At 33.1% G+C, this 21,700-nt stretch overlaps 2 protein-coding genes across 2 annotated transcripts in view; both read left to right on the top strand.

Annotated features, from left to right (window-relative positions):
* Nucleotides 1-17,186: 17,186 nt before the first annotated feature.
* The window catches only part of LOC107437956 (semaphorin-5A), a 322,074-nt gene continuing 317,560 nt past the window's right edge, over nucleotides 17,187-21,700 (top strand). The window contains exon 1 of the mRNA XM_071185935.2: nucleotides 17,187-17,407. The gene's annotated coding sequence lies outside the window, so the exon portion shown is untranslated. The remainder of the gene's footprint in view (nucleotides 17,408-21,700) is intronic.
* LOC147809612 (uncharacterized) lies at nucleotides 19,870-20,652 on the top strand. Its single transcript, XM_087162884.1, has one exon. It carries the CDS (start codon nucleotides 19,870-19,872, stop codon nucleotides 20,650-20,652), a length of 783 nt encoding a protein of 260 aa, XP_087019010.1.

Below are 21,700 nucleotides of genomic sequence, written 5' to 3'. Positions count from 1 at the left end.
TTAGGAATTTCAGCGGAACATTACTGGCTGCAATGGCTTCTTCAAATGTATCGTATGCAATAATATCCACGTAATCTATATCCGATTCTATTGGTTCAGGTGTTTTTGGGCGGCTGGGTGGTAGCACCTTTCCGCCTCGAGCTGTTCTGTTGTATGACATAACTACAGAGCTGAGTAAAAATACGTTTTGTCTCGAACAAGGCTTGAGCTGAGCTCTCCTCTCTTCTGCTCTCTGCAATCAATGTAGAATGGTAGAAATTGCAAGAATGTGGGTACGCAGCCACGAAGCGGCTCTCAGAGATGCCAACTTGCTCCGGACAGCAAATATATATTTTAAAGTGGTAGATTATCAATTGTGATTCTTGGTTTAATAAATTCAATTTAGTAGATTTTTATCCACCACTATTTTTAAATAATTCGTAGGTTTATATAATTCACCACTTTACAATAGTTATCTCATGCTATATCATTTAAAAAGCAAACAAAAATAGCCAAATATTTGCAAAATTTAGTTTGTAGTTGTTTACCGTTTTTTTTAATTATTTTTACGCGTCCGGAGCAGTTGCATCTCTGGGCTTTATCCCATTCGTCGAAATTAGGTGGTTCTGAGATGTGCAATCTATGTTCATTTATATTATAAGCATATAATTTTACTAAATAGTGGTGAGTTAAATAAATCCTATTACAGAGATGCCAACTTGCTCCAGACAGCAAATTAATATTTTAAAGTGGTCGTTTATTTATTGTGATTCTTGGTTCAATAAATTCAATTCAGGGGATTTTTATCCACCACTATTTCTAAATAATTCGTCGGCTTATATTATTCACCACTTTATACTTCATAAGTCTTGCTGTACCTTGTAAAAAGCAAGCAAAAATAGTCAAATATTTGGAAAAATTTACTCTGTAGTTATTTACCGTTTTTTTTTAAATTATTCTGGCATGTCCGAAGCAGTTGGCATCTCTGCTATTATCACCCTCTCACGGAAAATAGTTTGGCGACTAGTTTTATCTTTCACACCTTGATTGTCGCCAACTTTCACTCTTTCCGAGAATGAATTTTCAGAGTGGTTGTAAAACAATAAACGAAAAACAATCTGACTCAAAAATATATTTATATTTTGATTCCGTTGAAATTCGCCGGGGCAAGGATTATTATTCTTTCATATATTTATTGTAATTATTTACTTGTAGTGGTGGTCAAACTCATTTATAATTATAATTATAACTCAAAAAGTTAATTGGAATAACCTGAGTATTGCTACCACTTTAAATATGAAAATAAAATCTTCCGGAAAATCCGGAAGAGTTGGCAGGTATGAATATTGCATATTTGCTTCGCCCGCCTCAAAGATGTTAAATTCATCCACAAATCTTTCGTTTTGTTTACATAAATAATTAAATTAAATTAAAGTAAATCAAAAATTACACTCCCTCTCAATACTGTAATTTTAGCAGTTATTTAAACTGTTTTTTTTTAAAGAAACAATTACAGTTAATTACAACAGAATTGCTGTCAAAGGGAAGGAGACGGAGAGAGAGACTGTCCAAATAAGCTTTTAATTATCTTTATTTAATTTTATTTATTTATTTAATTTTATTTATTTATTTAATTATATTTCTTTATTTAATTTTATTTATTTATTTAATTATATTTATTTATTTAATTTTATTTATTTATTTAATTTGATTACAAATGTTGAATATTTAGTCTACTCGTCAGTGACTTTCGAAGCATGTAAAATACAAGATCGTTACTTATTGCTACTTAATGGCGTTTTTCTAGAATTGTGTTTGATTTTTTTCAGAAAAGATTACACCAATACAAAATTGTAATTAGCATTTCGTGAAAGAAATTTTAATAATGTACGTGTTGGCGCCTTGGCGAGTTACAGTAACGCCATTAACTCATTAGTTGCCCGGTTGAATGCTTTTTGTGAAGCATTCGAATATATGATTTTGATGACTATTAATTTCATTTTTTCATAAAAATATACTTCTATGGTGAAGTTTGGAATCATATGATTGGTGGCATATGCACTCAGGATATAATATGGTTTTTCTTAATTGTTAATAACTTTTTCGCCGTTTATCATAAATTGGCATCGTACAGTACGTTGCCTTCTTTTAGATTTTTGATTTAAAAAAATCTTTGTATTTGCGTAATTTTCGTTCTATGAATTTTTCAGCACCAAAAGTGGTTTTTGACAAATTTCAACAATGATTAAAGTAATTTTTTTTAAATAAAAATTAAATTCAGACAAATGAACAATTGACGCCAATTTTGGTCTTCATCCAACTTGATAAGGAAGGACATTGATTAAGGAAGACACTATAAGGAAGTGAAGTTTCATGAAGTATGATATGTCATAATGATGAAGAAAAAAAATCGAATAACTAAATAACAGAATCTTTAAATAAATAATGAAATCGCTAAAAGGCGTGTCATTTGGCACAAAAGCGAGAATAAAAAAAAAGACATTTTTTTAAAGTGATTAAAAAAAAAAAATTCTAACACCTTTTCTAAACGCATAAAATAGGACTCAATTGGAAGTAGGCGTATGATTACTTACAATTTGTTAACAAATTGAAGATAAGAAATCATGCGAACATATTACGCAATTCTTACGTTATTTAGTTCAAGTATAACTACTTATATGCTCATGGAACAAAACTTCAGAGGGCCACAGGCTTAATTCTCTATTTTCTTTGATATAGAATTTAATTTCAGGTGACTAAACAAAAATATGAATTCTTCCTTTTAAAATATGATTATCATCTTGCTCTGTGTTATGATTTTGAAGCTAGTGTTTTTCTTCGCGAATTTTTGATATTAATTCAATATTTCACGAATTAAGTATATTTATTGCGTGATTGCAGCTTTGTACGAAACTTTTTTGAGAGAAGTTTAGGCTTAGCTGTTCTACGTTAAAATCTTCATTCTTTTTCAGATTGTTAGCTTTTCTTTTCTCTTTTTCGTTCTTTCTCTTCTTTTCTTTTATTCTTTCTTTCTTCTTCTTTATTTTGTTTTCGAAATATTCTGATCCATTATCATTTTTATTATCTCTGGTGTACTGGATATTAGCGTACTGGATATATTGGATTAGATGTACTGGATATCTTGCATTATAGACGTTAAAATTTTTTAATCCTTATCAAGTCATTGATATTTTTCTGTTCCTATTTTATTTAAAGTACTAAAATCACCTTGTAATTTATTTTCAAAAAAATATTCTTTTTCATATTCCGTACAATGTGCATCAGATTTCGGGTATCTAGGATTTGAAGTTTTAATAGAAGCTTTTTTATTACCTTAACTCTCATGAAAGTCTGGAGGAAAATATAGCATGTCTAACAAAGCTGATATATAGTTTTTAATATTTAGATTTTCATATTACTAATACAATTTTTAGTAGCTCTTTTCATTTATTTATTCTTTATTTTTTTACAACCGTCGTTGAACAGTCTTTCCAATTTTTGGGTTTACGACTACTAACGTTCAACTCCGTAGCCCTGTAATTTTGAACACAATACAGAAGACAAGGGAACTCCTGGATTAAGTATTGGGAGAAATTTGCCTTTGTGGAAGACATTTTGAGGGAACTAACCCACATTTACGTTACATGGAGATGAAGACCAGATAACCTCCCTCAGTTAACCTGGCGGCAAGGGGACTCTAACCCATGGTCCGCCTATCACTGAGGATATTTCTCGTCATCACTGTGGTCGGTGCAAACCGGATGCGGAATTCGTATCGACCAGCCATCACTGCGATTCGAACCCGGTTCACCTCATTGGAAGGCGAACGATCTATCCCCTAAGCATCACGGTCCCTCTTTCCTTTTAGAAATGAATTGATATTTCCTGCTAAATATCACAAATGCATTATCAATCATGCTATATGAGCATAAGCATAGCGTCGAGGGGGGTTGGCATAGCAGGCGAGTGCTTCCTCAATCATTTTTAAAAACTTCAGTTTTTTTTAAACATTTAATATTTATTTTTTAGAACACCAACAATTGTTTTTAATTTAATAAACAAAAATAATAATTTTAGATAGTTTACCAATTATTTAACGAAATAATTATGTAATTTCGAGATGGGACAAAAAGTATGGGACTGTAAAAATAGGCAACGCAATCTTCCTTTCCTATTGTTAGCGTATAAAAGCTATTTCACTAAAATATCATTGCAGAACCTCTATCCACTACAATTAGCGCAAGAAAGTCGATTAAATTCACTTTGAAAACTAATTCTATATTTAATGGACTAAAAATCGCCGATCGGATGTGTAGGGGTCAGGGAACAGGAGAAGGTTTTGGGTTCGAATCCCGGTCAGGTCATAGATGAAAAACATCTGTATCTCTATGATTCTTGTGTTTACATTAAAATTAAATAATTATAATATTTAGTAATTTAGACAGCTGTAAACAAGTATGCGTTAACTCAATGCGGCAATATATTTTTGAAATCACTGCTTTTACATCATGTGAAAAATTTTAAACGTTAGTATATCTGAAAACAACACTTTTAATTGGATTCTGTTTTTAAAAATGCTCTTTGCGGTAGCAACTTTTTTTAATTGTTTTATTTATGTTTTGTAACAATACTTTTTAAAAACATATATAAATGATAACGCACTTTCATTAATAATGTATAATTCTTCTTTCAACAATGCACTCAATTATATTGTTTAAAAGAGTAATTATTACAACTATAGAGTTTATGTCATTTGTAAAGTTATCTTTGAAGAGAGAAATACATCTTGTTTTAAGAAATTTTGCAAATTTTTATCATGAGAGTGTTTGAGCGAGTGCGGCGTTTTATCGGGTATTTTTGTTGCTGTTGTGAAAGTAATTATGACGAAGAGGAGGCTTGGTTGACATGGACGTCGATGGATTCTGAGTGGTTTCCAACAGATATGCGTGAAATTTAAACTTCTTTGTGGTACTTTTGAGTAATGACTTAAAAACAATGACATGTAAGCAGATGTACTCTGGATTTTTGAGAGTCACTGCAAGCACTAAAAAATCCACATTTCCCGGTGGTAATGGAAACTTATAGTACAGTCTTTTAGAGGCTGAAGTGAAAAAAAAAACATTTTAATGGCTTAAAACAATGACATGTAAGCGCAGATGTACTCTGGACTTTTGAGAGTCACTGCAAGCACTAAAAAATCCACATTTAATGGTGGTAAAGGACTAAAAAATCCACATTTCCCCGTGGTAAAGGACTGAAAAATCCACATTTCCCGGTGGTAAAGGACTGAAAAATCCACATTTCCCGGTGGTAAAGGACTAAAAAAATCCACATTTCCAGGTGGTAATAGAAACTTATTATAGTCTCTTAGAGGCTGAAGTGAAAAAACATTTTAATGGTCTAATACAATGACATGTAAGCAGATGTACTCTGGACTTTTGAGAGACATTGCAAGGACTACAATTATTATGGCTTGAAGATCTGTAGAAATTTACTCTACATTTCGATTTGCAAAGAAAAACGGAAACGGAAGCATTACAACCTAAGAGAGCATTTAAGAAATGCCCTTCTGGTTGTTGTTTCAGAAAAAGTTTCCCAAAATGATTTTAAAAATGAGTGTTGCGACGAGTTAACTCGAACTGAAAGACTTTGATTTAATTGCTCTGTATTATTAGAGCTAAACTTTGTACTATAGTTTTTACATTGTTCATAACCATTGGAATTTTAAACTTTGTAAATAAAAATTTTCGGCTTATTGTATTGACTCTTTTTTTTTGCTATTTATTTTTAAGTGATAAAGTGTTAAGCGGAAGCGGATTGACTTTTCAAGTGAAACTTGTCCATGAGTCACAGAATCGTTTGTTTTCTTCCAGCTGAAAGTGAATACGTGCGATTTGTGTACGATTCACACACCTAACGTATTAGGCTAGTTTAAATCATGAACCCTTCGGATGTTGAGCTGTAAACGTTTTGTAACTGGACATTGAATGGACCATACCATTTTCACGTATTGTGCAGCCGCGTCTTTGCACTGGGTTTTTCAATTTGTCGAATGTTCTCTGAAATGAGGTACTAACCGTTTTTCTTGTGAAATCGGAAAAATATGAATTCATATTCTCAAAATCTGAAGCAATATTGGTACTTATCGGTTATAGCTTACTTTCTTCCGAAACTGCTGATAACAGTTCCATGGGGAACGATGATAAAATACTATTTTCTTCGTGCCCATAATCCTTTATTTCGAATATTACGCTTTTTATTATCCCATCTCTAATTTATTTTACTGAATGTTGGATCTTTATGGAAATAAATTGATTAAATTTGCATACGACTTTCTTCGAAATTTTTTTTATTTACATCTAAAATTACTATATTTTAATTAAAAAAATTTTAGTGATATAAATTACTTTGTGTTGTTATAAAAAAAGTCACAAAGTTAATGCAAGAGCATATAATTATGTATAACGACAATGTATTATTTAATTAGCTTTATGAATCAGAGCTTTTTTTCCCCTGAATGCATTGTTTCTAAGTAATATGATCACACAGCAATATATATTAGAAATATAGTTTTTTTTTTATATGGTTTGTTAAAAAAATTTTTCTAATTCTATATGTTTTTCTTGACATGAAAAAAAATTATCTTTTCCATGTTCCATGTATAAAGTCCTCCATGTTCCGATAACAAATCAATACTTCAGGGGGTTCTGATCCATGAGTTCCCTTGTCTTCTGGATTGGGTTCAAAATCACAAGGAACATTTGTAGTCGGAAACCCAAAAATTGGGTCGGCTGTTTAACGACTGTTAACGGTTATAAAAAAAAATAAAATGTCCTTCTCTAATTTGTATTTTGGTCCTTTAACTTGACAAGAACTTGTAAATCGTTTGGTTGTGAGCACACAGTTGTGTAACAATAAATTTATCAAATTTGCTTTTTTTTAAGTATTTTTTTACTTCATATTAGGGCTACTGAAAAATTCCGTCGAAGGAGAAGCACGACCTATTATAAAGATGCAAAAGGCACCTTTCAAACAAAAGTGGTAGGACATTTAAACTTAGTAAATGTGCATGTTACTGTGAATGACCGAGAAATTGGTGGTTGTTGACTTCCACCGGTGAATGTTGACAATCACATAGTCGCTTCGGTAAATGTACGAGAAATATATACTAGGTCTAGTTAAGTGCCACTGCCCGGTATACATTTGCCCGGATTTTCCCTACATCAATGCTTTTTTTAAGGTTAAGTAAAACTGCCCAGTATGCAATTAATCGGCACTCCGAACACTGATGTTTCTCCGAATTTATCCTCAGCAGATATTAAAATATCGAATAAATGAAATGATATCAACGAATAAATCAATTTCAAATCAGATATAACAAATATTTTGGACATTCACCAAAGCGACTATGTGATTGTTGACATTCACTGGTGAAAGTCGACATTTTCTTGATTTCGAATATTCACGGTAACATATACACCGAAGAGCCATTACATTATGACCACCCTGCTAATAACATGTAGGACCACCTTTAGCCCTCAAAACTGCTAGCACCCGCCATGGCATTGATTCCACAAGGTGCTGATAGGTAGTCTGAGGTATCTGGTATCAAGCGCTCACCAACTGGTCCTGCAATTCCCTCACTTGCGAGGGGGTAGCGTGGCAGCACGAATTTGGTTGCCCAAGTAGGACCACAAATGCTCTATTGGATTAAGATCAGGTGATTCGACCCTTATGACATGGTGCATTATCCTGTTTGTAAACACCATCCCCCGCAGGAAAAAATGTTGCCATGAATGGGGGAACCTGGTCTGCAACTATGCTCAAGTAGCTTACAGACGTCAGGGGTTGTTCTAACGAGCGATTAACCCTCACATCGGCCGGATCACTCCATTGGTCGAAAATGACATCACTGTTTAGGGGAGTGACATGCTGTGTATTACATAGTATTTTGGCGACAGATCTTGATTTGGCGACAGATTTTATAATTCGTTTTCAAACGCGCTCTGTTAATGTTGCTTGTTTTTATCTATTAATGTTTTCTTGTTTTTATTTATAAATGTTTCTTGTTATTATTAATTATGAATCTGGTGATTTGCGAAAAAATATTTAAACAGATCTAGAAATGCTGGGGGGTGGGGGCTAACCACAGAATTTTGGTCATTACTTCACACTAAATTTACATGTTGTTTGATTATGAAGTTTTTAAAAATATTCATAACACAACTGAATTACGATGTATTAGTAAATTGGAGCTTATATTTATTTCAATTTTTGTTACTTTATAACTGTAAAAGATAATTCTTAAGTTAAAACAACAACAGCAACAAAAATGTATTTGTAATATTACAATACCATCTTATATTTGCAAAAACATTAATTATTTTTATTTTTCTTGTTTTTAGCTTTGATGAATTTAAAAAAATTAAGACATAAATATTGTCTGAAATACTGAAAGGGACATTTACCTATCTCTCCCTCTCCCACCCTAACCACGACATAATATTACGTAAACATTTTCAAGGAAGAAATAAATTTCAAGCGAGCACGTGTGAATACGAAATTTGTCGCCAAATTCATACAAACACCAGCCAACACCATCTCCCTTCCCAGAAACAGTGATGTCATTTTCGACCAATAGCGTGATCCGGCCGATGTGAGGGTTAATCGCTCGTGTTGTTCTATGAGGATTATGGGTCCTAATGTGCCCCATGAAAACATTGTTCCTGAGCGAGAAACCGTGAAAACCTGAGCGAGCCCAGTGTTATAGATGGAGGGTGGTCATAATGTAATGACTCTTCGGTGTATATTAGATGTACTTCTTAGTTCTGTGGAATACTTTTATTATATATTTTACATAAATGCAGAGATGCCAACTGCTCCGGGTCCCGCAGTGGACTGATCGTTAAGACACGGTTCCCAGCAGATCACCGAAGTCAAGCATCACTGGCTGCGGTCAGTGTGCGGGTGGGTGACCCACTTGGATCAGTCTGCGTAGGGACCGAGGGTGTGCGGTATGGGTCCTCGTTAAACTGTGCTACCGTAAAGTGCTCGACTTCGCGCGCAGGTCGTAGGGCTACCGAAGCGGGGGTGCCATCCCTTCCGCAGAGGATCAAAATTGTGATGGCATGTCTTCGGATCATCCTCCGGGATGTTTCCCAGACCGTCGCCAATAGCCCATTGTGCAGCTCTAGTGCGACGTAAATTAACAACAACAACAACAAGCCAACTGCTCCGGACAAGCCAAAATAATTAAAAAAAAAACGGTAAACAAGTAAATTTTGCAAATATTTTACTATTTTTGATTGCTTTTTAAATGTTATAGCATGACTTAAATATTATAAAGTGGAGAATGATATAAGCCTACGAAATATTTAAAAATAGTGGTTAATAAAAATCCATTAAATTGAATTTATTAAACCAAGAATCACAATTGATAAACTACCACTTTAAAATATATATTTGCTGTCCGGAGCAAGTTGGCATCTCTGTAAATGCACATGCTCTTGGTCACCATATATTTCTAGCAACAATTTTACATTGGCCTCAGTTGGGTTCAAAATTGACTCAATATGGGTCCTATATGAAAATGCACCGAAGGACCAATATTGGGAAACCTAGAATTTTTATAATAGGTTCTAAAATGGCCTATATAGGACCTTCATTGGCCAATATGGGTCCTACATTGGCTAAATAACGGATATAAAATATCGGGTAAATCTGACAATTTTACATGGGACCGATATTGGTTGTAAAGAGGATGTAAATTATCAGGTGAATCGAAAATTCTATATAGGGCCAATATCGGAAAAATAACGGCATTTTGAATCCTTACTGAGGCAAGATTCATTGTCTCTCAAGTTATTTTGCTGCTTTGGATGTTGTATCTCTTTCAGTTAGAACATAATTGTTGAGTTAAAGAATGAAGAACCTACCAATTTCTCTTATAAAAAAAAATCTTTCCGGTTTTATGAAAAGTCGTGTACTTTCGCTGACAGAACTGTCCAATTAATATAAATGTAACAGAACAGCGCCATTTTCAATGAAACTTATTTTATTTTTCAGTGTTACTATAATAGCAATTTTTTTAGGCCTAACCTATCAATAAAATGCAATTACATTCTGCTAATTACCATTTTAGCATAAAAAAGATATTTTGCTTTAACTTCATATTTAAATATGAGTATAATATTAATCCATTTGGGTGGTCACAACTGTTTTGCTTCTGGTAACAAAAAAATAATAGTAATGAACGATTCGGCTAACACTTTTTTATTCATTAAAAAAAATTATCGGAGCAGTCAGTGATTTGTTGTGGAATAATAAAATCTTTGAGTGGTGACTCTTTCTTGCGAGACATGTCGACATTCGAGTTCAAAAGGTTATATATTTTTTTTTACTCATTTCAATTTAAGCCTATTGCAATTTGCGTGTCACGTAAAAAAAGCTGCACCCTCTCGAGCGTTTGGGTGCAGCATTTGTCTTCAGGCCATGACAATCATATAAACCATTCGGTTGATAAGCATCCCAAAGCGTAGTCAATAATTGAAGTTGAAACTATGTAACAGTTTCACTTCTACTTGAGAAATGGATTCAATTTGTAGAAATAAATCTGATTTTAACATTTATGTTGCAAAATTAAGAACCTTATGACCACTTTAATACATAATCTCTCAATATATTACTGCATTTAAAAATCTAACGATGGTCTCGCAACTTTCCAAAGTTGTCGGTGTAATTTTACTGGCCGGAAAATCACATGATAGGATCCAGTTTTCCCACATTAATTTTCATATCGGTTTGGTTGCCATCAGCATAAAATTGACATAAGTCATAAAGGCATTGTTTTCCCGTAAATATTTTTGCATCCCTAATTTAAAGGTGCAATATTTTTGCATCCCTAAATCTGCACTGTTATTATTACGTTTTTGATTTTGTTTGTTTTCTTACTTAAGAGGATTGTTTTTATTATAATTATTGTTAGAATAACGGGTAAAAATATACTTGAGAATGCCCTTTGGCGAAATTGGCAACTTATGTTTGGCGCCATTCCTGTTTGCGCGGAACACCGTGGAAACAGGAATGGTGGCCAAAACATAATGATATTTCAATAAAACATTAGAAAATTTCAACAAAACATTGACCAAAACTTTATAAAATTGCAATGAACCCAATATAAGCAAAATTAATAAACTCAATAAAATACATTTTAAATCGGAACAAAAATTAATGGAGTAAGCACAGAAAGAAAAAGAAAAAAAAAACAACTCACTTCTTCATTAAGCTTGAATATCCTCAGATTTAGGTGCACAGAATTCTCTAATAGCAGTTAGATTCTGTCTAAATTTATCATGAATAGAATCTGCGTACCTCCATCGCCACATGAATTCGGCGAAATATGAATCGAAAAATAAATTGTCCTGGTGGACAAAACAAATTAAGAAGACTTTTAAATTCAGTTGGAGAGCGTAGTTATCAATTTTTTTTGAAGAAGAAAAAACTAATTAACGTAACTAAACGTAAATGAATGACATTTTCAAGTGAAAAACTAACTTAAAAAACCTCCAAATTTTAGAGTTAAAACTTTCCCGCTCACCAATAAATTCTAACCATATTTCACTTTATCATATTAAAAGAAATCTATTTAATACATTGAATGCCACGCTAATATTACATGACTTCCCCGTCTGGCCAAACGGTAAATACCTACTAACTAAATTTGCAAATATTAGACAGATTTTGCTGGTTTTTTAAAAGGTTTATCATGACATCTCGAAAAAAGTGGTGAATCATATAACCCTACGAATTGTTTAGAAATAGTGGTGGATAAAAATCTACTCAATTGGGTATACTATAGCCTACGTCATAGATCGTGTTATTCCTACTAAATTTAACTAGTAAACAGCATTTTCTGCGAACCTGATTTCTAGCAACAAGTAAAAGCATCAAACGAAGTGTCTTGTTTATAAGTCGCTACTCGCCAGGTTGGAATTGGGTATAATATAGCCTACGTCACAGGTTGTGTTGTTCCTACTAAATTTAACCCATGAACGGCATTTTCTGCGAGCCTAACTTCAAGCCACAAATAAACAAACGAAATGTTCGATCGTTTAAATAGCTGCTCGCCAGATTTTATTGCATTATAAAGAAAAGTTATTGAAACTAGATACAACTAAATAAAGAACAACAACTAAAACAAATAACAACAACTACTAATAACAATAACTAAATAAACAACAACTAAATTCCATTCGTTTAGCATTGCGTCATATGTTGTTCCTACTAAATCGAAGTAGTTGTGTTTTTTTCATATTATACCCAATTGTATTAGTCTAGTTCCTTTGGAAATAATTTATATTGTTGTTTTACCGAAGTTTATGAATTTAGTAAACATATTTAAAACTCAGTTTATTAATTAAACTAAAAGGTAAATGTTATTCCTAGTAAGTGGAAGTAGTTGTGCTTTTTTCATATTATACCCAATTGAATTAATTAAACCGAGAATCACAATTAATAAACTGCCACTTAAAAATATTTATTCGCTGTCCGGAGCAAGTTGGCATCTCTGTGTATATAAATAAATCTACTTTTGTGTGTTCCATATTGCATTAATTTCTTCAAACAATTTTAGTAACGACAATAATATAAAAAAATAAAAAATTTACTCCAATTACGTGTTTCTAATAATCTTGGCTTCGCCGGTCACCGGTCACCGTGTTAAGTGTCTTTTTCTTCTTACTTTATATATAATTTAGAATTAAACTGAACTTTTTATTAGTGAAGAATTAAAAGTTCCGAAACATTTGATAGCTTCCTATCTTCTCGTTAAAATTAAATGATCAGATTTCATTATTTTATTTTCAGTGTTAACTTAATCAACTTGAACATATAGATTAAACATTTCATTTTAAAAATGAATAATGTTCTAAGTAAGAAATAAAAATTGACGCCAAAAATCAAATTCGTCTGTACGCCTACTTATTTAATTTGTCTCGAGTCTCAAATATAAGGATACAATTATATATTCCTTCTTTGACTTCAGTTTTACGTTTTTATAGAATTGATTTGAAAGAATAAATAAACACCCACGCTTCGTGGATTAATTAGAAAATGATTCATTCTCCCAAAAAAATAATATATTATTCTGCTAAGGTTCTCCTATGATATTCTTATGAAAATTTTTTCTTGATTATCAGCATTATTACTAAAAGTATAATATTCATATCAAAATATCGTAAATTTTTTTATTACCGGTGCTGAACGAAAAACATTTTTTGTCTTACGATTATCAGTGTTCACTTCCGTAGCCTAGCAGCTTTGAACTCAAATTAGAACACATGGAAGCTCTTGGATAAACCACTGATACAAAGTAGCCTCTGTGGAGTACTTTTTGATAGTACTTATCCGTATTTGCGTTAAATGAAGAGGAGAATCATGAAAACCTCCCACGGTTAAACCAAAGGCTAAGGGAATCTAACTCATGAACTGTCAACCATTGAAATAATTTTACTTTAGCATTGTGGTGGATGCATTTCGGGAGCAATTTTCAATAAGATTATTCACTCAGTCATCGCTAGGATTTGAACCTGGGTACACCTCATCGAGAGGCGAGCACGCTATCCAATTAGCCACCAAGGCGCAGAAAAAAGTATCATAATTTTTTTCTGCTAATAATAAAAACTTAATCTTCAGCTCTTAAAGAGTGACATAATTTCTGTTCACAAGATTTAAATTAAGACTGCTTGGTCCGATAAATAACATTAGATCTTATAACCGGAATTTCACGTAGTAACAGCAATCTTAACTGGTATTTATAAGGGCTAAAGTCTTAAACAGGCTAATTGATTAATGCGGAAGTTTTTTTCTTCTAAGTTACCAATTCAAGCATAATTATATATTTCTTCAGAACGATTTTAAGAGGGTTCGGAACCCAAACTAGTGTACATTTAATCCACTAACTGTGATTCAAAATGTAAAATGATTGCTGACGATTCTAGTAACTATGATTTACAAGACTAAATTTATGTGTACCTAAGTTATAAGTATATTATGGTAGTCAGAACTGTGTTGTGTCTGCAAAATGATTCTTAACCCTTTAGTTGGCCATTTACGTTAAAGTATTTTTGGAATTGAAATTGTTTTAAGAATAGTAATTGATATAAGAAAAAAAACTCATTTAGTTTATAAAAATGCCATTTTTTGGACGTAAATATATTTAACACGACCTATTAGGAACTTATTGAATTTTATTTTTCTTTGTTTATAAAATTTTTTTTATAAATGCTACAAACTTCAAAAGGAATTATGCATTTTATAACTTTTAAACATTTTTTTAAACTAACAAATGGTTACCAATTTTATTCAAACCTATTTCATGAAAGCTGAAGTTATTAACAAATGGAAACCTAAATTAAAAGTGGTAAAAAAGTGGTGTTAAGTATACTTCCCACAGTCTTCGAAAGGGTTAATAACAGAACACTAGTTTCACCATGCTTTTCTTTTTCGAAGAAAAGGACTGTCCTTTTTATTGGGCGATAGGGTAAGGTGACCAGCGTCCTCAAAAAACCAAAGAACTGGCAGCAAAATTTCTAAAAGAACATTCGAACTATCACCTTTTTCACTTTTCTGGAAAAAAATGATTTCTGTTAGAGTTTCCCAACTTTAGATCTCTGTTCTGAGAATGATAATTTCGAACGATAAAATAGTTTTCGAATATTCGTATGGAAATTTTACTACCAATTTTCATTTTCTTGAGGACGCTGGGTCAGCTTACGATAGGCACAAATGAGGTACTTAAACACTAACTCAAAAGAACTAGACAGTTCGTGAATTCTTGTTCCTGCATCTTCATCCAAACCGTTTCATGCTTCCAACTAATTGCGAAAGGACGTGCGATACCTGCATCAAACATATACCTTATTTAAACAGAACTCTCGGAATAGAGTGACAACAAAGATTTAGGTAGGATAGTTTTCACCACCTTATGACCCTGATGTCTTGATTGAAAATAATGGGTCACAAAAACAGAAGAGACTGACACCATTCTCACATAGCTTATCTTTTAGATGGGCGCTCCCACATTTTTTTTAAAACTTATATTTTCTCAACATCGGACATCTTTTTCTGGCCACTTTTTAAAATTGTGTTAATCCTTTGGATGTTTCAATACATTTTTCTTCCTGTGAATATATATATATATACAAAGTGGTGGTCAAAAGTGTGGACATTTTTTGAAAGTTTCATGTTTTTCAACTTTGTGTGCTTGTAGAATATATTAATTTTCACTTAAATACAAACGTTTATCTATCAAATTGAAGGTAATTTAATGTAGAATTTAATAATAAATACAGTATTACAATATTTGTATTACAAAAAAAGTTATGCAACTAATAGTAAGATATATCTTAGATTTGCATTTTTTTAAAGTGATACTTACACAATCATTACTTAGTAGGATAACCCTTATTTTTTAAGACAGCTTCACAGCGTTTTTTCATCGAGTGAACGAGTATTTTGGAGTTCATCTTTCGTAATCACGTGGTGCCAAGAGTCAATTATAGCTTCAATAAGTCGTCTTTTATTGGATGGACGTTTTTTTCGTACAAGAATTTTCAAACGTCGCCACAAATTTTCAATTGGATTGAGATCACGGCTGTTTCCTGGCCATGGTAACATATCTATGACTTTATTTTGAAACCATGCTTTGCATACTTTTGCCGTGTGGCATGGAGCTGGATCCTGCTGAAAAATAAATAGTGCGTTGTTGGGGAAGAGATCCTTGATGGAAGGTATCAATTTTGGTTTCAGGACAGTTTCGATGTATTTTCTGGCATTCAGGATGCCATCAATCACTTGAATTTGGCCCACACCATCTGCAGACATACATGCAGATATAATGTTTATTATGAAAAAAAAATCTTTATTACAGGACTGTGCAGACTTACATTTTCTTTTACCTTAAAAGAAGAGTTTATTTTTTCTGAAAAATAAAAAAGTAGCACAATCATTTTTTCATTATTACCTTAATATCTAAGATAAACAATATATTTGAACCATAGAAAACAAAATAACACGAAAGTGGATATTTGGAGCTACAATCATCCGAAAACCAAAATAATTGATATAGATTCAAATGTGAACTGTACATAAATGTATACGAACTAACAATTTTCTTCGATCTCCTTGAATATTTCAATTGTCCCCCAAGGAAAATTCCAGACGTCGCGCTGGAGCTGCACGATGGGCTATTACCGACGGTCTGAGAAACATACCTGAGGATGATCCGAAGACATACCATCACAGTTTTGATCCTCTACAGAGGGGATGGCAACCCCGATTCGGTAGCCGGACGACCAGAGAGCGGGACTTTATGGTAAAACAGTTTAACGGGGGCCAATACCGTACGCTCTTGAACCTTACACAGACTGATCGAAGTGATCACCCACCCGCACACTGACCGAGGCTTGACTTCGGTGATCTGCTGGGAACTGTGTCTTAGCGATCAGGCCACTGCGGGACGGTTTTCATTTCCACTTTCTTCAAGTTGGGAAGACTTTGTGCCCAAATTCGAAAGTTTTTTTTTTTTAAATAGCCAGTGGGGAATCGTAAAACTGCCATTTGATCCGATCTATTTCCCTTGAACCCTAGAGCACCACGAGGTTTTTTTTCTGCCAAACCAGTGATGAAAAGGTTTGCCTGTACCATTTTTTTAATCAGGGAGAAAATCTTTTGATAGGTAATGAGGTAGTCAGATGTTGCACCTTTTAGTGGTGCCCCTTTTAGCCATGCTATAAGCGACTTCATTACCAGGGACACCAACACGTGATGGGATACAATGTAAGTGGACATGCCGAATTTTAAACCATTACTTTTATTTGCCAAAATTTTTCTAACAATTTTTGCCGTTTAATTTCTTAGATTTACCTGTTTTATCGTAGTTTATTCATTTGATGACACACTTAAACGCTAATTTGATACAAAACTTAATTTATCTGCTACATTAAGCGCTGACTGTAAATATATAACTGAACAACCATCTAATGGACACTGGCACGAGATCATGAAATAAGTAAAATAAGATTGAAAGAAAAGAAAACGAAAAGAGAACAAGAGCTCAGTTGGGTGCAGATTCGCCCGCAGACATATCAGCGAAAGTGAAGTTGTCAGTTTACCTTCTATATTTGCCTAAAATTCAGGTTACTCCGCCTATTGTGCGAAGTGTTTCTTTTACCTTTCTCGGCAACTCTAACCTATTACCAAGCAAAAGGAGAAAACATTTACTGGGTTTTTTATTATTAATTACGTTAATTTTATTTTATTTTTCAATGATCTGCTTTAATTCTTCATGGTTGCACATGTGATTTGAAACAGCAGCGAAGATGGGATTTAGTTTTGGATAAAAACGGATTTGTAACAATCATCATATAAGGTAAGTTTTTAAAATGCTTTTAATTAGAATTTTGTGTAAAAGCTATTTAATTCTATCCCGAGATGTCAAATGCAGAGACGCCAACTGCTCCGGACACACCAAAATAATTAAAAAAAACGGTAAATAACTACAAAGTAAATTTTGCAAGTATTTGATTATTTTTGCTTGCTTTTTAAATGGTATAGCTTAACACAAGTTTTTAAAAGTGGTGAATTATATAAGACTACGAATTACTTAGAAATAGTGGTGAATAAAAATCTATTAAATTTATTAAACCATTAATTGAATTTATTAAACCAAGAATCACAATTGATAAATTACCGCCTTAAAATCTGTATTTGCTGTTCGAAGCAAGTTGGCATCTCAGCAAGTGCTCCGGATTCGACGAATTATTTTTAAAAACGGTAGAGAAATACGAACTGAATTTCGCTGATTAACGATTAATTTTGACAACTTTTTAAAAGGCTCGTCATGCTTTAACTGCAACAAAGTGGTGTATCAATCAAACCTTTATATTATTTAAAAGTAACGGTGAATGAAAACCCTATAAATCGAATTTACTAAATCAATAATCTTGCGTTAAAAGACTACCACTCGAAAATATTTATTCACTATCCGGAGCAAGTTGGCATCCCTGTCTATGTACTGAGTCAATTTGTATAAGCTTCTACACTTTCGTCATATGAAACATTTCTAACAATGAAATCTCCATAGCTCAATGCTCACGTATAAATTTTAATTGTTATTCTGAACCTTAGCTTCAAAAACTTTAACACGTTAAGTAAAAAAATAGTGCGTGGAGTCCCTCCGCGCGGAAGAAGTTAAACTTCGCAACCTGCGACGTTAAATGTAGAAGAATCAGCAGTCGTAGAAGGATCACTAGCTCTATTCAACAACTCTTTTTCCTGCTCCGCTCTCTTCCGTGCTCTGTAATCACGGTAATATAGTGCATTTTTCCCTCGTGGATCTCTTGAACCAGTGGAAGTGCTTGTGGTTGCCTCATCGTCTCGCCCTGGAAAATGTATTAATAATGTATGTGAATGCGTCATAATGTAATTTCAGAAGAGAAACAATCAATTGATATTCACAAGAGACGTACTATGACATGACCTTAAATCCGTCGCATTGTCCGTGGGATTGTTTTCACTCATTTTTTACAATTCTTATCCACTAAGTTTGAAAATAAAAAATACTACCCTATTAAATTATATGTGTATCAAAACAAACTAAAAAAATATTTATAGAAAAACAATACTTTTATTATTTTTATGCTAGTGAGAACCAAAACAATATGGAAATGAATGAGGGAAAACTGGATCCTACCACGTGATTTCCCGGCCAATAAAAATGTAGCGTTAAACGTTTAACGCAATCTTGTTGGAAGTCGCATAAGAAGTATCTATATATATATATTTCTCTTACACGGCGATAAAAAAAAGCCTCATTACAACTCCCCGAATGGCAACGCTAGAAAATCAGCCAATGATTGCCGCTAAAAATGTCACATGCTAAATCTATATTAGATGGCTCAACATATAGCGCTTATAAAAACGGAAACTGAAATAACCAGAGTGTAAAATATTATGTGCTTATGCGCATCGTATTTTTTGTTAAATAATTTATTTATTATATATCAGTTTATAGATGGTAACGAGAAGAGTTTTGTGGTTGCTATCGTGACTAATTAGAAGGTAAATTGTTTTTCTGAGTGAGTGTGAGATTTGTTTTTTGGAACTGCGATGCTGTAATTTTATTGTTTAGATAATAAATCTTTCTTTTATATTAAACGTGATAGTAGTTTTATTAATTATTTGATTCGAAGTCCTTGGAGTTTTATTTGAGGTTAGTTTATTTTGTATTTTTTTACAAGAGAGAGCATTCTCACCAAATGAGATTTCTTCCGAAATTCAATGTTTTTCCATTGCAATTCACTTATTTCAATTTTTAATAGGCTTAATTATAGCCAAAATTTTAACCTTTTTAAAGAGATATTAGTTTTAGAAATTTTATCTTAAGATTTTATACTATAGCACATTTCTAATAGGTTTAACGAATTTGCGGCGACTGAACTTAACTTAATCGTAACCGCGACAGTTACGATCAGTAACTGTCTCTGTCATTCCGCGCAAAGAAAAAGCCTAACCGCCATTGTAGACGCACTGCTCTAACTTTCATGTTTTCCCTTGTGTTCGTTATAATTAAAATGTAAAATAAATACTAATTAAAATGTAAGCTCCGTCTATTCATCTCCTGGACACAACCAACCACCACAGTGGTGACAGCCGGACGTTCATATATTAAGGAGATTATGTTTCAAATGGAATAACTAATTTCGCTTTGGATATCGGAAGTTTCACAAAAACGGTACTGTGGCTTTTCAATTTTTGTTTCTTAATTTCTGTCGGAATGCATACTGTATATTAATTTAATTTCATTACATATATATATTATTACATTTTAATATGCAAACAAATAACGCTGAAAATACTCACGTAGATAAGATTGCACTTAAATTACCCCCCTTTTGGCGTACAAATATTAAACTTTGGTTTTTACAAGTTGAAAGTGCATTTACTTTATCTAACATAACCAAAGATGAAACTAAATACGCAAGTCTTATTGCACATATCGATGCAGAAACGCTATCTCATGTATCAGACTTGTTATTTTCACCCCCTGCTACTAATAAATATGATGCTTTAAAAGAACGTCTCATCACCGAATTTTCGGATTCTGAAAATAAACGCATTCGAAAACTACTTTCAGAACTTCAATTAGGTGACCAAAAACCCTCTCTTCTCCTACGACAAATGCGAGAAGTTGCTACCGATTCAGTAACTGAGGATTTTCTTAAAACAATATGGCTACAACGTTTACCCCCCAATGTGCAATCTATTTTATCAATTTTAACTGATCAAACGTTGGTCAAATTGGCTTTACTAGCTGATAAAATACTTGAAACTTCCCCCACCCAGCAAATAAATTCCATTAAACAAAATGAAACTGAAACCGATCTAAAAAATAATTCATTTGTTGCTCTTCAAAATCAAATATCAGAGCTCAGCTTACAAGTAGCGAAAATGTCTGTGCAGCAATACCGGCGCCGATCAGATTCTCGTGGCCGTACAAACTCAAGGACAAGAAATAAATCAGAGGAACGTTCTCTTTGTTTTCATCATTTTCGTTTTGGAAAAGATGCGTTAAAATGTAAACAACCTTGTTCTTTTAATTCGGGAAACGAATAAGTGCCACGTCATCTATTTTGCCTGCAGATTCCGTGGCTAATAAATTAGGCAACAGATTATTCATTTACGATAAAAATACAAACTTAAATTTTCTTATTGATTCGGGAAGCGCATGTTGCGTTCTGCCTATTTCTAACAGTAAAAATAAATATACGCCAAGCAGCATAATGCTATATGCCGCAAATAATTCACCCATTAAAACTTACGGAACAAAACATTTAAAATTATCATTTAACCTCCGTCGTTCATTTGGCTGGGATTTCATTCTCGCTGACGTCACCTCGCCAATAATTGGAGCTGATTTTTTAACGCATTATGCATTACTTGTTGATCTGAAGAATAAACGTCTCATTGATTCAAACACTTCTTTAAAGTCGAGCGGCTATTTTGCTAATTCTTCTCAGTGCTCAGTTAAAACTATATCTAATAATATGCCTTTTCAAAATTTATTACAAGAATTCTCGGATATTACTAACCCCTCGCAAGAAAGAAAATCTATTAAACATTCTACCGTTCATCACATTGAAACAACAGGTTCGCCTGTACATTGTAAGCCACGTCGCTTACATCCGCAAGTTTTCGAAGCAGTTAAGCGCGAATTTTCAACAATGTATGAAAAAGGTATATGCCGTCCTTCAAAAAGTCCCTGGTCTTCTCCGTTACACGTTGTTATTAAAAATTCGAATATAAGACCAGTAGGAGATTATCGACTCTTAAATTCAAAAACCGTCCCGGATAGATATGGCATTCCATATTTACATGATTTCGCACATGCTCTCTATGGAAAATCAATATTTTCTAAATTAGATATCGTCAGAGCATACTATCATATTCCAGTTAATGAGGCTGATATTCCTAAAACCGCGATAGCCACCCCTTTCGGCTTATTCGAGTTTCCTTTTCTAAATTTCGGATTCTGTAATGCTTCCCAGACATTTCAACGTTTTATGGATGAAATATTTCGAGATCTACCTTTCTGCTATTGGTACTTAGATGATATTTTAGTCTTTAGCAATTCAGAACAAGAGCATATTCAACATCTTACTGA

Source organism: Parasteatoda tepidariorum, chromosome 5 (genome assembly GCF_982258835.1).
Source record: "Parasteatoda tepidariorum strain Cologne lab strain chromosome 5, Ptep-v5.0, whole genome shotgun sequence".
Lineage (NCBI taxonomy): Eukaryota > Metazoa > Arthropoda > Arachnida > Araneae > Theridiidae > Parasteatoda > Parasteatoda tepidariorum.
Note: the sequence above shows the minus strand (reverse complement) of the source record. Positions and strands in the feature narration are given on the sequence as shown.